The sequence below is a fragment of the Amphiura filiformis genome, unplaced genomic scaffold (assembly GCF_039555335.1).
Source record: "Amphiura filiformis unplaced genomic scaffold, Afil_fr2py scaffold_310, whole genome shotgun sequence".
Taxonomy (NCBI): Eukaryota; Metazoa; Echinodermata; class Ophiuroidea; order Amphilepidida; family Amphiuridae; genus Amphiura; species Amphiura filiformis.
Genome location: NW_027305774.1, coordinates 1153 through 18499, shown reverse-complemented (window position 1 = coordinate 18499; position 17347 = coordinate 1153). Strand labels below are relative to the sequence as shown.

Here is a 17347-nt window from a genome sequence, read left to right as displayed (position 1 = left end):
GTCGTCTCTCATAGTTTAAGTTCTCTAGACCCCTATTGCAGTTTGAGACCCCTATCGCAGTTTTAGAGCCCTATCGCAGTTTTAGAGCCCTTTTATGGTTTTGCACCCGTTTCTGAATTTTTATACACCGATTAGACGCACACCTTTCTCGGCCGGTTTTACATCCCGTTACTGCGTTTAGACCCGTTTCCGAGTTCTAGAGCCATTATGGAAATGTACACCCTTTCTGTGTTTAGACCCCTTTCTGAGTTTTAGATCCCTTTTCTTAGTTTAAATCCCTTTCTGTGTATAGACCCCTTTCTAAGTTTTAGACTCCTTTTCTTCTTTTACACCCCTTTCTGTGTTTAGACCCCTTACTGAGTTTTAGATCCCTTTTCTTAGTTTAAATCCCTTTCTGTGTTTAGACCCCTTTCTAAGTTTTAGACCCATTTTCTTCTTTTACACCCCTTTCTGTTTTTAGCCCCCCTTTCTGTTTTTAGCCCCCTTTCTGAGTTATAGACCCCTTTTCTTATTTTACATCCCTTTCTGTGTTTAGACCCCTTTCTGTTTTTAGCCCCCTTTCCGAGTTATAGACCCCTTTTCTTAGTTTACATCCCTTTCTGTGTTTAGACCCCTTTCTGAGTTTTAGACCCCCTTCTTATTTTATATCCTTTCTGTGGTTAGACCCCTTTCTGAGTTATAGACCACTTTTCTTCTTTTAAACCCCTTTCTGTTTTTAGCCCCCTTTCTGAGTTATAGACCCCTTTTCTTATTTTACATCCCTTTCTGTGTTTAGACCCCTTTCTATTTTTTTCTTACATCTTCTGTTTAGAGCCCCCTTTCCGAGTTATAGACCCCTTTTCTTAGTTTACATCCTTTCTGTGTTTAGACCCCTTTCTGAGTTTTAGACCCCTTTTTGGATTTTACACCCCTTTCTTAGTTTTAGACCCTTTTTGTTTAGACCCCTTTCTGAGTTATAGACCACTTTTCTTCTTTTACACCCCTTTCCTTCTGAGTTATAGACCCCTTTTCTTATTTTACACCCCTTTCTGTGTTTAGACCCCTTTCTGAGTTTTAGACCCCTTTTCTTATTTTACACCCCTTTCTGTGTTTAGCCCCTTTCTGAGTTATAGACCCCTTTTCTTATTTTACATCCCTTTCTTTCTGTGTTTAGACCCCTTTCTGAGTTTTAGACCCCTTTTCTTATTTTACACCCCTTTCTGTGTTTAGACCCTTTCTGTATTTTACAACCCCCTTTCTTCTTTTACACCCCTTTCTGTTTTTAGCCCCTTTCTAAGTTTTAGACCCCTTTTCTTATTTTACACCCCTTTCTGTTTTTAGCCCCCTTTCTGAGTTTTAGACCCCTTTTTGAATTTACACCCCTTTCTGAGTTTTAGACCCCTTTCTGATGTTTAGACCCCTTTCTGCGTTTTAGACTACTTTTGGATTTTACACCCTTTCTGCGTTTAGACCCTTTCTGGGCTTAGACCATGGGTTTTGTATTTTAAACCTAGCGGTGTCTTAGACCCTATTTTGTATCTTACAACCCCAAAAAGGACCCCTTTTTAAGACTCAGAAACCCCTTTCTAAACTGCAGAAACTTTTGGGTGTAAATCCTGCGTTTAGACCCTAAAACTGAGTCAGACCCCTTCTTTACATCCCTTTCAGAAAGACCCTTTTTTGAAAACTCAAAAAGGGTGTTAATTCAAAAGGGTCTAAAACTCAGAAAGGGTGTAAACACAGAAAGGGATGTAAACTAAGAAAAGGGGTCTATAACTGGAGAGGGGCTAAAGACAGAAAGGGATCTAAACACAGAAAGGGGTGTAAAATAAGAAAAGGGTCTAAAACGCAGAAAGGGTCTAAACACAGAAAGGGATGTAAACTAAGAAAAAGGGTCTATAACTCAGAAAGGGTCTAAACACAGAAAGGATATAAAATAAGAAAAGGGTCTATAACTCAGAAAGGGTCTAAACACAGAAAGGGATGTAAAATAAGAAAAGGGTCTATAACTCAGAAAGGGTCTAACCACAGAAAGGGATGTAAACTAAGAAAAGGGGTCTATAACTCGGAGAGGGACTAAAAACAGAAAGGGATCTAAACACAGAAAGGGGTGTAAAATAAGAGGGAAAGGGGTCTAAAACTCAGAAAGGGGTCTAAACACAGAAAGGGATGTAAACTAAGAAAAGGGTCTATAACTCAGAAAGGGGTCTAAACACAGAAAGGATGTAAAATAAAAAAATAAACTCAGAAAGGGGTCTAAACACAGAAAGGGATGTAAAGGGTCTATAACTCAGAAAGGGGTCTAAACACAGAAAGGATGATGTATAGAAAGGGGTAAACACAGAAAGGGATGTAAACTAAGAAAAGGGGTCTATAACTCGGAGAGGGGGCTAAAAACAGAAAGGGATCTAAACACAGAAAGGGGTGTAAAATAAGAAAAGGGGTCTAAAACTCAGAAAGGGGTCTAAACACAGAAAGGATGTAAAAAGAAAAGGGATCTAAAACTCAGAAGGTCTAAACACACAAAAGGATGTAAAATAAGAAAAGGGGTCTATAACTCAGAAAGGGGTCTAAACACAGAAAGGGATGTAAAATAAGAAAAGGGTATATAACTCAGAAAGGGGTCTAAACACAGAAAGGATGTAAAATAAGAAAAGGGATCTAAAACTTAGAAAGGGGTCTAAACACAGAAAGGGATGTAAAATAAGAAAACGGGTCTATAACTCAGAAAGGGACTAAAAACAGAAAGGGTGTAAAATAAGAAAAATGGTCTAAAACTTAGAAAGGGTCTAAATACAGAAAGGATTTAAACTAAGAAAAGGGATCTAAAACTCAGTAAGGGGTCTAAACACAGAAAGGGATGTAAACTAAGAAAAGGGTGTATAACTCAGAAAGGGGGCTAAAAACAGAAAGGGATGTAAAAGAAGAAAAGGGTCTAAAACTTAGAAAGGGGTCTAAACACAGAAAGGAAAAAAAACTCGGAACGGTGAAACTTGTAAACAAGGTATCTAATCGGAGTATAGTATTATAAAAACGGAAAGGTTAAAAATGAAAACAGGGTGTCTAATCGGAGTATTAAAAACTCGGAACGGTGAAAAATGAAAACAGGTACTAGTGTAGCTAATCGGAGTAAAAGCTCAGAACGGTGAAAAATGAAAACAGGGTATCTCTTCGGAGTAAAGAAACTTGAATCTGTGAAAAAGCTAAACAGTGGTTTACTCTTCGGAGTATTAACAATTCGGGAACTGTGAAAAATGGAAACATGGGCATTTCAATACTGTATAAAAATATTATTAAGGGAGTGTTCATAAATACTTTGGTATACTTTTGTATTATATTTCACCAGTTTAGCTTCAATATGGCATATTTTTTGCTCGCTTCGCGCGCATTTGTACCACAAACTTATTTTGGCGGCAAAAGGTGCTGGATTCACTGGACTTCAAGAAATTTTCTCTAACCCCAATGTCAAAAAGAAATCTATGCCACTGTTAATGATGTATAATATATTTTTGGTTTCTTTTTTAGGACATGAAGGGGGGAATCAAAAAATATTTTAGACCATAATTGATGTTGAATATATCAAATATTTAATTAAGGGAACTGGAATGAGCGCCCTTCGACAGCATTTTTTTTGTGGGACATGAGAGCACATCAGACCTATCGAATTGCATTCCGAATACGAAGAATGTCTTTCTGATATCAAATAATTTTCATTTTATGAAATTCACGATATAATACAAATTTGATGTTGAATATATCAAATATTTCATTAAGGGAACTGGAATGAGCGTTTTGAGCGTTTCGACAGCATTTTTTGTGGGACATGAGAGCACATCAGACCTATCGAATTGCATTCCGAATACGAAGAATGTCTTTCTGATATCAAATAATTTTCATTTTATGAAATTCACGATATAATACAAATTTTATGACAAATTATTAAAATTTGATATTTTTCACATTTTGGAGATATAACAGTTCTCGAAGTAAATTTTATAAATTTAATGATATAGTCTTAACGGTGTATGTAGCTGGGAGGAAAAGCCGACGATCAATTGAAAATTTTGACCTTTCATATTGAAGATATGGATTTTTTCCCAAAAAGACATAATTTGTTTCAAATTTGTCAAATTTTCAATTGATCGTCGGCTTTTCATCCCACCTACATACACTTTAGGTAGAAATCATCAGATTTATAAAGTTTCCTTCGAGTACTGTTAAATATCAATTTATAATGAGTTGACATAAAATGTGTATTAGGCCTACATTGCGAATTTAAAAAAAATCAAAATTATTTGATATCAGAAGGCCATTCTTCGTATTCAGAATGCAATTCGATATGTCTGATGTGCTCTAATGTCCCACAATAAATACTGTCCAAACGTTCATACCCCTTCCCTTAATATAAGCTTTTAATTAATATATATCCCAATTTAAAATGTAGTTTGCCCTATCTGTGCCGGACCTTTAGTTACGACGCTATGCATGCGCAGAAATGTAGCAAAGGTCAACGCACTTTCGGCTTGGTGCAATTTTACTAATAGGCCTACGCTTAGTTGTTGGTCTACTCTTCATACTCGTTCAAACCGTTGTTCCGGGGGAGGGGGGACTCCTATAATATTGGTACGTGTCATGTGCCTGTCAATAGACCCCCATTTTTCCAGTGAGGCAAATCTGCCACCCGATGACCCCCTTTTTAAATCAGCTTAGGGGCTGTGCAATGAGCCCTGGGGAGGGTAAAATGGGGGGGGGGGGAGACTTTTTGGCAAGCCGAGAGGAGGGGGGGGGGGGGCAAGCAATTTTGGGTACACATTCAAGGGGGCGCCTTTAAAGTAAAAGGAAAACAATACGGAAACGTTTATGCAAATTTTCCTGCTCGCTGCGCCCGCAACATGTATCATTTTTAGACCATTAAGGTTTGTAAATTGAGAACCCAAAATTTGGCATGCGCAAGGGAGAGGGGAAAGAATTTTTGGCAGGCTGAGCGTGGCATATAGTCTCCTCCTCCGCCGGTAATAATGGAATCATGATCCTTGCAGTAGAGGGGTGACCGTATTTGCCGGAATGTCAAATTTGACACCCATTGTTAGTGCAAGGGGTGAATGTGAAATATTTTAATAAAGCATCACAAAAGGAATCCATTAATTTTTGGAGGCAACTTATTAATAGGCATGTCCACTAAAAATTGAAGTACTTTTAAATTGATTCAGACCTAACTTATTGGATGGGAATTGATGAAAGAAACATTTTGGCGTTTAAATAATCTTAATCGGACGTTTCATTCCAGAGATATGGCCTTTCGAGTGTCACGGTTTTATATAGGGCTGCTAGAACATGTTAAAAGTTAAAGTCCAAAAGGAATACTAACAGAAAGTGCAACTTTAAGGTACTTTTTCTTAATTTATTTATTAACTATCTTATCTGGAACATTATATTTGCTTATAACAACATGAAAATAAGATCATCCTGAAAATTTAATCGATTTTGTTGACATACAACAAAAAATATAAGACCTCAAAACCCATGGTTTGTTTGGTGAAACCTCAAGCATGATCATAGATGGCCGCCATGGAAAATATCTCCATAGAGGAGATGAACAATAAGTGCATTATTTCAAATGAAAAGCGGTAGTCTTAAACATTGTTCAATCTTTTAAGGTCAGCACATTTTATCTTCAAAAATTATTATATTTCATCATGGCATAAGTTTGGTAACATTAATCACTACCAATTTTGAGAAATTTGCTCCAACTCAAAGGTTATCTTTACTACATTGAGCAATACACTGTGTGTGCATGGAAGCCATGATGGTCCCGGTTTTTATACTCCTATTATGACGTTAAACGCCAAAAGAGGAAACCGAGATCTAACACAAAATAACTAGCTGAAACCAATAATTTAATTTCTTTGCAATATATTTAATTCTTATTTCAAGTTACTACAAATCAAATTGATTCTGAATAAAATGTACTCACTAAATAAAGACGTGATGTCGACCAGCCAGCTCGCAATCAACTGACTCAACAAGGGCGGGGCAGTCTTTGCCAAGCTGGCTTAGTCGTCAATGCGCCGACTCATAAATAGTTAAAAGGTTAGGTTAACGAGGTCATGGTGTCTCCATCCGATTATAATGAAATCGGGAACGGGGCTCCATAACATCCGCCTCCCCTTTTTTTGAATCGTCTCATACGATTTGATTTTTTTAAATTAATCAACACATTATTTTACACTACACTTACTTTTTAATTGACATCATTTATGAAACTTACTTAATTTAATAATTCCTATTGAGTTTGAATTGCCAAGACCTTATATTCCTACCAGCGGTACTCTTGCTTCCGGAGTACGGGCCTCTAGTAATTTTGATAACAAAATGCGCGCAACCAGAGTCGCCGTTCTCCTTCCACAGAGTCATTTAACTAAGAAGCATATGCATCCCGCGCGGATATGCATACTCCGCTAATCGAACAAGTAGCTGTCGTCAAGTCCAGTAAGATGAAAGAACTAGAAGATCCTAAGGTCATGGGGAGGGTACCTCTGAATTCCATTCTGTATAAAACTCAATAAAGAACAAAACAAACAATTGATTAGCAAGCTTGCAATAACATGATTTACAATACATAATACAATATAACATACATTTCAGAAACATACATTTTCTTGAGTCAAATATTTTCTTGATCTCATAATTTGTTTCTCCATTACTTTTATCTTCATAATGTCAACTTATTCTGAAATACTGACATAATTCAATCAACTTATCTGCGTATTTTGCCAATTTTATACTGAAAGTTGACATCAAATTATTCTTAAATGTTCACACAAAATGCCTGAATAACATGTCCGATTCCGGTACCTCTTGCAGGCAATCATTTCATTTCATTAAATTTTCACGACATTACCAATAAATATATACACACAATAAACATATTTTGGCATTTGTTAAAATATTTCACTTTTCCTGCTATCCTGACAGGATTTGTCTTCAAAAAGTCCAGAGTGGCATCAGTAAGATGGTCTTCAGGTTCCCATGAATTAGACTTGCTTGAAAAGTTCTGCCACTTAATCAGGTAATGCAGTTTACCGTTGACGAATTTTCCTCTGATGACTTTTTCTACTGCATACAGTTTGTCAGTTTGTTTCTTATGTGCAGGTAATCCCGGCACAGGTAAAATAACTGAATCTTTGACAGTTTGTTTAGCCAGTAAGGGCTCAAATGAGTCTTTTGGAAGATCTGTGTCATCCAATACTGCTACAGGTGCTTGAGCTTGAAGGTCTACAGGAAGTTCATTATTTGCAGGGCGAACATACCGGTTATATGCAAATTTCATTCTATTTGCATGTATAGGCGCCTTCAAGAGTTTATTGTTCTCAAGATTTCTAACCATGAAATTCACCGGACTTGATTGTTTTATAATCAAGTATGGGCCGCACCAATGTTTGCACAGTTTCTTGGACAATCCTGGTTGTGTTACTGGGAAATATATGAATACACTGTCTCCTACCTGATATTGGACATCAGTGGCGTGTTGATCATACCGCTTTTTCATGGTCTGTTGATTTTGCTGTAGATGATGCTTGGAGATTTCCCTAGTCGTTTCCAGCTGAGTTACCAGTTGCTTGATGTGTTCTCTCACGGTTCTATCTGTTAAACGTTCTGGCTCCAGTAAGGCAACATCCATTGGTAAGATTGCTTCTCTTCCGTAGAGTAAGAAAAACGGGCTGAATCCTACGCTGTTGTCAGTAGAACTGGTTCTGTACGCAAACTGGATTGATGGCAGGTAGTCATCCCAATCTGTTTGAAACTTATTGACATAATGAGAAATAGTGTCTAGTATAACAGCATTAAAACGTTCTTGTACTGCGTTACACTGAGGATGATATGAACTGGTGTTGAGTTTATTTGTTGTCATGATACGACAAACTTCGAGCATCAGCTTTGACAGGAAATTTGTGCCTCTGTCACTTAGAAGAAACCTTGGACAACCATGATTACATATCACCTCTTTGTAAAAACAGTGAGCTACAGTACTAGCATCCATATTTTTTATTGGGACCAAAATTGGCCACCTTGTGCAGTGATCCGTGAAACACAAGACGTATCTACTGCCTGAAGTAGATATAGGAAGTGGACCTAAAATATCGACACTTACTCTCTCAAATGGTCCAGGAACTTCCATGGTCATTAACGGAGCAATTACTTTATGCTTAGGTGTTTTTCTACTAGCACATGAAACGCATGATCTAATCCAATTATCAATATCTTTGTACATACCTCTCCAAAAATATCTTTTTCGAATACTGGCATAAGTTTTGTGAAATCCAAAATGAGCAGCAAGGGCTTGATCATGATGAGCATTCAAAATTGTATCAATGTAACTATACGGTACATACAATTGTACAGTGGTCCTTTCAGGAAAATGACGTTTTGCTGGAGTGGACCAGATATGAAATAACCCACCTTCATGTAAGAAATAATGTTCAGACTCTAGCAGTATATTACGAGCTTCTTTGTTGTCATCTGGGAGATCGCCTATCTCAAGGTATCTGATCATCTTGGCTGCAAAGGAGTCTTTTCTTTGTTCCTGCTTAAAATCAGACAAATTAACACTATCATGAATGTGGGGTATATAAGTTTCAAACTTGTCCTCATTTCTGTCACTTAACCTTTTACCTTGTTGAAACCTAAGATTACGAATTGTACTGACATTTGGTTTTGTATGGCAAGGAAAAATATCATCATCTAGTGAACCAAACCCAAATGGAATCCAATTTAAAGGAATCCAATCCTTACTTTGACCTGACTTGACATCTACTTTGCTATGATTACTTGGCAATTCAATAGGAATTTGGCTAGAACTTAATGATACATTTTGATGTATTCTACTTAAAGCATCGGCATTTTGAATAGTACTACCTGGCCTATGAATTATTTCAAAGTCATACGATTGCAGTAGCAAAGCCCAACGTGCTAACCGACCTGTGACAGGTTTTCTTCCAAATATCCAACACAAAGCTTGATGATCCGTGACAATTTTGAACTTTGGACCATGCAGAAGGTAAGAAGAGTACTTTTTAACACCTTCAACGACCGCTAATGCTTCTAATTCCGTGATGGAATAATTTTTTTCAGCACTAGTTAAGGATCTTCCACCATAAGCTATAACTTTCTCACTACCATCTTGAACTTGGGAAAGAATGAATGCTAAGCCTGTAATACTCGCATCCGTTTGGAGGATAAATTGAGAATCATCAAACCTAGGATAAACCAGGATGGGCGGTTCAAGGAGTTTCTGTTTGAGTGTTTCAAACGCGTTTTGACACTCACATGACCAAACAAATGGAACATCTTTCTTTGTTAGACAGATCAGTGGATATGCAATTTGACTAAATTTTGGAACAAAACGTCTATAATATCCTGTAAAACCGAGAAACGATTTAACCTCTGAGACTTTCTTTGGAACAGGATATTTCTGAACAATTTTGGTCTTTTCTGGATCTGTGGATACGCCTTCTTGTGATATAATGTGGCCAAGATACCGAACTTTGTTATGACCAAAACTACACTTTTTGGCTTAAGTTTTAGTCCAGCTGTTCTAAAACGATCTAAAACTTGAGACAAATGACTGAGATGTTCCTCAAAAGACTTTGAAAAGATGATGACGTCATCTAGATATATTAAGGCAATTTTCCACTGTAGGCCTCTAAGAATTTCCTGCATTGTGCGCTGAAACGTGCTTGGCGCATTTTGGAGGCCGAATGGCATGACATTAAATTCATATAGACCGTCCTGAGTTATGAAAGCAGTCTTACATTTGCTACTTTCCTCTAGGCCTATCTGCCAATACCCTGATGCCATATCTAAAGTTGAGAAAAATGCTGGATTTGCAGCACCTAAACTGTCTAACGAGTCCAGAATGTTCGGAATAAGAGAATTGGTACTAAAAGAACACAGATTCAAGGGCCTGAAATCCAAACAAAATCTCAAGTCTTTTGAGTCTTTCTTTTTACTTAAGACTACATTGCTAGACCAACATGAAGTAGAAGGAGATATGACGCCGTCTTTTAACATTTGATCAACTTGCTCTCTAATAACTTTCTGTAAGTGAGGAGGATGTCTGTATGGACGAGCCCTCACAGGAGGATGATCACCAGTGTTGATGACATGCTTAATTTTGGAATAATGACCCAAAGGACTACCTGAAGTTTGAAACACATCAACATAATCAGCCAACAATGATTGAAGTTCATGTTGCTGAGACGAAGTCAAGTTGTCATTTGCTAAATCAACTTGACTAAGAACTTCATCAATTTTAGATTGCGCATCTGATTTCTCTTGCACAATTTCAGGTTTAACTTCTGAAAACATCACAACGGGATCATCCTCAATAGCAAAAAAAAAAATGGACTTCGCTATCGTTTACTACAGAAAATGTTCCCAACTTAGTCCGAGGGTAAATAACAGCAGTACTGTTTGAAGGATTTAACAACAGCACTGGCACCTCAGAATAATTACCATGCGATTTTGCTCTACATACAGTATGGGCTAATTGTAAACCCAAATTGTTTAACGCTCTACCAGGAGTACAAACTCCTGAAGTTCCACCAAACACTTGGTTTTTTATTCTTGCGGAAAACACAGATTGAGAACGTGGTGGCATTTCAATACGCGAAGAAGTTCTGAGGTGAACTTTAGAATTTAGTCTGAGTGTTTTAGACTTAAAATTCAAATTTGCATCCTGAGAATTCAGAAATTTTGCACCAAGTATGAGCTCACGGTCCAAATTGGAAGTAATATGCATAGGAACCGAAAATTTTGTGCCAGAAATTATCAAAGGAATGTACGCAAGACCTACTATATTCAAACAAGAACCATTTGCTGTAACTGCACGACTATAACGAGGATTGAATACGCGCAAGCTTTTGCATACAGAAGAGTTTTGATAGCAAGTTTCATTGATCAAATTAATGTCTGCGCCAGTATCAATTAAACATGACATTTGGTCACATCCCAAATTGACTTTAATACAACAATTGTGAAAGGAAGTGTCAATATAAGCTGTGTCCCCTTCACCTACATTCTGAGATTTGACACCAGAATTACTATCTACAGATGATGCATGATAGGAAGTAGGCGGGGTTGTCAGTTTAAAGGATAACCTTCGACGTGAAATTTTGAATAACAATCGAACTTTTTGTGTCCAAGTTTTCCACAACGAAAGCACGTGGGTCTATTGAAACTTGGTCTCCTTTGGTCATGTTGGGATTTTGACCTATTGTTAGATTGATGATTCCCTCTAAATGACCCATATTGTTTGAATGAGGGTCTATTGGAGCTTGGCTTAGGCCTGGACGCTATGTCATGAACTTGCACTTTGATTTGCTCCACTTGTTCTGATAATTTTTCAATAGCGGATACTGATGCAATTTTCTGATCCTGCATAGCATTGGGATTTTCACTTACCAAGTTCACTGATGGGGTGGATGGAAGATTCGTAACTGTCTGGGCAAGGCGTGCAAAATGCACTGCTTTGTCTATAGATTCAGGTTCCTTTGAAATAACAAAAGCACGTAAGTTAGGTTTTAAACCACATATGAAATGAGTCAACTTTTCTTGTTCAGATTTACCTAGTCTGTGACAAAGCGTCAAGATATCTGAGAAATAGTCATCCAGAGACTCAGCCTCGGTTTGAATACGGCTTGATAATTTCGATTCGTTAACCCATTTCATGTCATTACCCTGAAAATGCTCAATTAATGCTGCCTTTAAATGCTCATATGTGTCTTTCTGACCGTCTGGCAGAGTTGAAACCCAAATTGATGCATTTCCTTTTAATCTAAGATTAAGGGCCAAGTGTTTCTTTGCATCTGCGAAATCACGCAACTGAGAATTTAATTCAAATCGTGCCAAAAACAATTCTAAATTCTCTTCTGGTTTGCCAGAATACGATTCTTTAAAATGCCCTTCATATTTAGACATGGTGACTATCGGTGGTGACTCTTGTTCTGGCATTGGTTCAACAAGCGTAGCGTTATCCAAAATATCTGAACAAAAGACTGGGAAAGCGGCTAAAATAGCAATGAATACACTGCAATGAATTATTATTTCCATCTATATTTCATTTACGTGTGGCAACAGACGATGGAAATAATTATAACCAACATTCTTGTGGGCTATACTCATACCCAGTATAATAATTTCGATAAACAAGGCCTACAAGATAATGCCACGCCCGTATAACACAATATTTAAAATAAATAAAATTACATACCCAAATATGCCGAAATATGCTGAGTAGACTGCGAGCTGGCCGGTACTACACGACAAACATAGCCCATATTAATAATACTTCCAAGCAATGAATGAATAGTGCAGTTAACTGAATTGAATAATAATACTGAATGGATAGTACACGGAACAAAGCTCACTGCAAAACGCGCGAAAACAAGCGGACAGGTGGTACTGTCGATTAAGAATTAATGAAAAGAAAACCACGGATAACTCCACCAATTTATTATGACGTTAAACGCCAAAAGAGGAAACCGAGATCTAACACAAAATAACTAGCTGAAACCAATAATTTAATTTCTTTGCAATATATTTAATTCTTATTTCAAGTTACTACAAATCAAATTGATTCTGAATAAAATGTACTCACTAAATAAAGACGTGATGTCGACCAGCCAGCTCGCAATCAACTGACTCAACAAGGGCGGGGCAGTCTTTGCCAAGCTGGCTTAGTCGTCAATGCGCCGACTCATAAATAGTTAAAAAGGTTAGGTTAACGAGGTCATGGTGTCTCCATCCGATTATAATGAAATCGGGAACGGGGCTCCATAACACTCCCTATGAAATGGACATGGTAGTGAGAAGTGCATGATTTGAGATGGGCCGCGGTAGGCTTAAACATTCTTAAATTTCTTAACATCCTACACATTTTGTCTTCATAAATAGTTAAATTTTATGAGTATGTAAGTTTGCTTGTCTGATTCACTCCAAATTCGGAGATAATTGCGTTTGAACACCTGATGCACGGAATGGTGTCACTCCAACCTGTTGTAGTTCTCATCTCATTAAATTTTTCATTAAAAAGTTGATCTCTTCATGCAGGAAGGTCCTCTCTATTTACTGACCAAACAGGAAAAAGTTTGGTTAATGTTTTCTGGTGGAATCAGGAATTTCTTGAAACACCCTGATATAGGCCTACATTTGGATCAAAACAAGTATGTACGCCATTTAACAGGCCTGGGATTTCTTGTATCGATCAGTTTCTCCATAGACAATACGTGTGTGAGTGCACGCACACAGTAAATGAAAAATCGTTCTAGTGGAAACTGTATTGAGAGTGGGCATCCCTATTATTAATTCAATTGTTTTTAGGCCAAGTAAAATAAAAAACATGTTTCACGTCCGGATTTTTGAAAAAAAGGAGGAGGAGGGGCTTTTTATTTTTTTTATCGCAAAATCGGTGTAAATACCCATAATTAGAGCTGTTTTAGCGTACACAAAATGGCTGGAAAAAGAGGAGGCCTCTATTTATTTGTTGTTCTGAGAGGTATGCCCCTCTAATGATCACAAAACCTTCCAAAAGTGTTTCTTGTATATTATCAAGGATATAGAAAGCATCTGTACTTCCTAGACATATATATTGAAAAGTTATGACTGAATTTCAAAAATAAAAATATATTTGAAGAAACCTCAAAAAAAGGAAGTGGAGGGGACGTGAAACATGTTTATTTTTTTATTTGGCCTTAGCTCAAAAACATCGACATTTTTTGCTTAAAATTGTTTTCCCCATAAATTTTTACAAACGTGTATATTTTTTTTTCATGTTCGATCACCCGTTCCATTAAAAAAAAAGCTCACCCATTAATTTAGTCCAATATTGATCAGTCCTTACACCAGTTACCATGAATTGAAAACAAACACATAGATTACATTTTAATTTGGTAATTGTCACTTTATTTTCTAGTCACAGTCACCACGAAAACAAACACATATTATGTAAATTTGTATTCTTATTCAGTGTATTTTTATTTTTCTAACACATGATTGACATGATGCCAAAACACGCACAAAGTATTCCAACATGTGGTCAGCAATCAGCATATGATTCAAACCAAAAATACACCAAAGTTGAATGTAACAGTATAACACCTAAAACAAGTGAACATTTATTTGTTACCAATTTTACTGGCAGTGTATTATTCTGAAGATCAGGGACGTAGCCCATGGACTTCTGTCCACCCGCTTGCTGCGCCCCAGTTGGTTGAATATGCATGCTTAACATTAAAAGGTGTTTTCGTCTTTCAATGTTTTTGTTGATTTAGGACAGGGTGTCTCCCCGGGGGTGTCTATTCTTCCAGAAAATATTCCTACACCCTACCGCGGTGTGTCACAGCCTCACAGGAATCAAAATGGACCCAAAATGGAAAATGTTATGCTGATTGCTATCTATCAGGGGTGTGAGAGGCCACAGGGGGGGGGGACAGGGGGGCAGAGTGCCCCCTGACAAAAAAAAAAAAAATGAAAGAAAAAGTGCCCTCTGACAAAAAAAATGAAAGAGAAAATCAGGAGGGCAAAGGAAAAGAAAAGGGCCCTTTTCTAGCAAAAATTCAGGGCCAAAATAGTGTAAAATGCAAAATTGTTTGCGCTACGCGCGCACATTGTAACAATAAAGCCCTTTTTTTAGCCGGATAATGGGCGAAAATAGTGTAAAATAGCCTACCATTTTTTCGCGCAACGCGCGCACATCATCCCAATAAAGCCCTTTTCGGGAAGCTCAAAGACATACAGTCTCTAATGTATTGTATGATGTAACTGCAATTTTTTTTCGTCTGTGCCCCAAAATTTTATTTTGCTCCCCCCCCTGACCAAGAAAGCTGGCTACGCTCCTGCTAAGGAGTAACGGTTTAAAGGGGAGACAGACTCAGACTGTCAAACACCTCCAGGCTCTTATTTTCAGAACTGTGATTTATTATTTTCAGGATGTGTGAGAGTTCAGTTTTTTTGGTTTTGATTTTCAACTTTTTGTACCTGGTACACTAACTTGCTAATACAAAAGTATAGGATCTTCCCATAATTACAGATTTTTGCTGGTTGATTTCAGCTTTTTGCTAGCTGTTTTCAGCTTTTTAGCTCTTTAGAATTAAAATTCTTCTGTAGCAGAGTTTCGAGATTGCCACTCATCTTATCAGAAAGACATGCTTCGTATTCAGAATGCAATTCGATACATCTGAGGTGCTCTCAGGTCCCACAAAAATACTGTCGAAATGCCATAAACGCTCATTCTAGATCCCTTAAGGAATGGGATATTAATGTTTGCACAGTATTATTTGTGGGGAGCTGAGAGTACATCAGACATATTAAATTGCATTCTGGATATGAGGAATGTCCTTCTGATATCAAATAATTCTGATTTTTGAAATTCGCGATATAATACAAATTTTATGACAAATCATTAAAATTTGATATTTTCTAAATTTCTGATATTTAATGAATCACTCCTCAGTAAACTTTTCTAAATCTAATGATATGTACTTAAAGTGTATGTAGTTGGGATGAAAAGCTGAGACAGTTGAAAATATTGACCTTTCATATTGAAGGTATACATTTTTTCCCCAAAAGACCTATTTTTTGTGTTTTGGGAAAAAAAATCCATATCTTCAATACAAATTTACGAACGGTCAAAATTTTCAATGGATCGTCGGCTTTTCATCCCAGCTACATATACTTTAAGTACATATCATTAGATTTAGAAAGTTTACTTCGAGGACTGTTGTATATCAATTTTTAATCATTTGCCATAAAATGTATTATATTGCAAATTTTAAAAGCACCTAATTTAGGCAAATTTTGGTGCTTTTTTTTTAAATGTCAGCATTCATTAGTCTGTGTGGCAGTGGCACATCCTTGCACAAAATGTTTTGAAGAACCCTGTCGGTCAAATTCATCAGGTGATGTCTACTAGTGCCTAATTGATAGGTAGGCCTACATGTAGGCCCTACCTGCAAAGTTGTTGACAAGTTGTCTTTTTCTGTCAATTGTTTTTCCCTCAAATTTAAATTCGATTTACACCACAGATCCTGGAAGTTTACACATATCATCATCTCGATCTTTCTCTTGCTTAGCTTGTTGCTGTGTTGCTGCAGGTGGTTCCTTCCAGTTCCAGTACAAATATTATCTGTAAAATAAACCAAAATATCAATTAAAAATGTTTAAATTTAATACATGTTTCTCACCAATATTAAATTGAACAACCTACTGAGCCCACAAAGTGTCATGGAAGGAAAAAATATCTTGGGCCTGATTCAGTAGTTTTGGCCTCAAATTAGTAGTTTGGGCCCAGACTTAGTAACTCAGGGCCCGACTTAGTAACTAGGGGCCCTGAGTTACTAAGTTGGGGCCCTGTGTCACAAGTTTGGGCCTTGAGTTACTAAGTCAGTGACCCAAATTACTAAGTCGGGCCCAAGTTACTAAGTTCCTATCAAGGAGCCCTAAATTTCTATCTCCCGGCCCCACATTGCTAAGTTAGAAAAAGAATGATTCTATGAAATTTGAATGCTTTTTATGACTCAATTTATTATCCAGTAAAGTTGAAATAATATGACTACTGTATGTTGAATTTCGCACATTTGATTTGTGCATATTTATACAGAGCTAAGTACAATTCAGCTGCAACTGCAACAGGGGCTATTTTAGGCGAAAAAAAGTCACTGCACGTTGGTAAGCAGTGGTGGCGGAAGTATTAGAATTTAGAGATGCAAACATATTTTGTGCCGGTTTGATTTTTAGCCCCCATTGAAGGTGTGAAGTTTGGCATGTGGGGCCAATGCGTGCGAATACTGTGTTTTGGTCCAAAACACAGTATTTTTCGGACTAGTAGGGACGATTCACAGGGCAAATATTGCTTTAATTTTTCTTTTATTAGAATGTTTAGGGGGAAGTCCCCTCCCCCCGCTTCCGCTGCCTGTGCTCGAGATTTTTTAAAAATCACACGTTAAAGTCTCTCATCTTGACCAGCCAGGTGGGGAGCGGCAACATTTTGAAATTGACCCGCTAATACGCCAATTTTAATGTTAAAATGAGGCAAATGTGGATAATTATTGTGACATAAAACCTGGCCAAAAAGATGCACATTACAGCTTTTGGTTAATTTTATCCTGGTATTAGGAGCCCCGGGGATGTCTACAATCCATCAACACATGTGGTGGAGGCTCATACCCTACAATTTATGACGCGATTAGCGCTCGAGGCTTCCCTCCCTCATTATAATACTAAATTTTAATATGGCAATAATGAGGGTAAATTTTGCGCATTAACAAAATCTTTCAATTTTTCAATAATCATAAAAGGATTCCTCGAGCAT

General features: G+C 37.3%; 1 protein-coding gene across 2 annotated transcripts; it reads right to left on the bottom strand.

The window, feature by feature from the left end:
- Window positions 1–6519: 6519 nt before the first annotated feature.
- Window positions 6520–13066, bottom strand: LOC140145470 (uncharacterized). 2 transcript variants are annotated; one of them, XM_072167183.1, is made up of 3 exons: window positions 12638–13066; window positions 11443–12295; window positions 6520–8566 (listed from the first exon to the last, which is right to left on the bottom strand). In XM_072167183.1, exons 2-3 carry the CDS (start codon window positions 12088–12090, stop codon window positions 6869–6871), a joined length of 2346 nt encoding a protein of 781 aa, XP_072023284.1. In that variant the 5' UTR covers window positions 12091–12295; window positions 12638–13066; the 3' UTR covers window positions 6520–6868. The 2 variants fall into 2 exon arrangements, with proteins under 2 accessions (XP_072023284.1, XP_072023285.1); XM_072167184.1 differs by having other exon boundaries at window positions 6520–8563.
- Between the last annotated feature and the right edge of the window lie 4281 nt (window positions 13067–17347).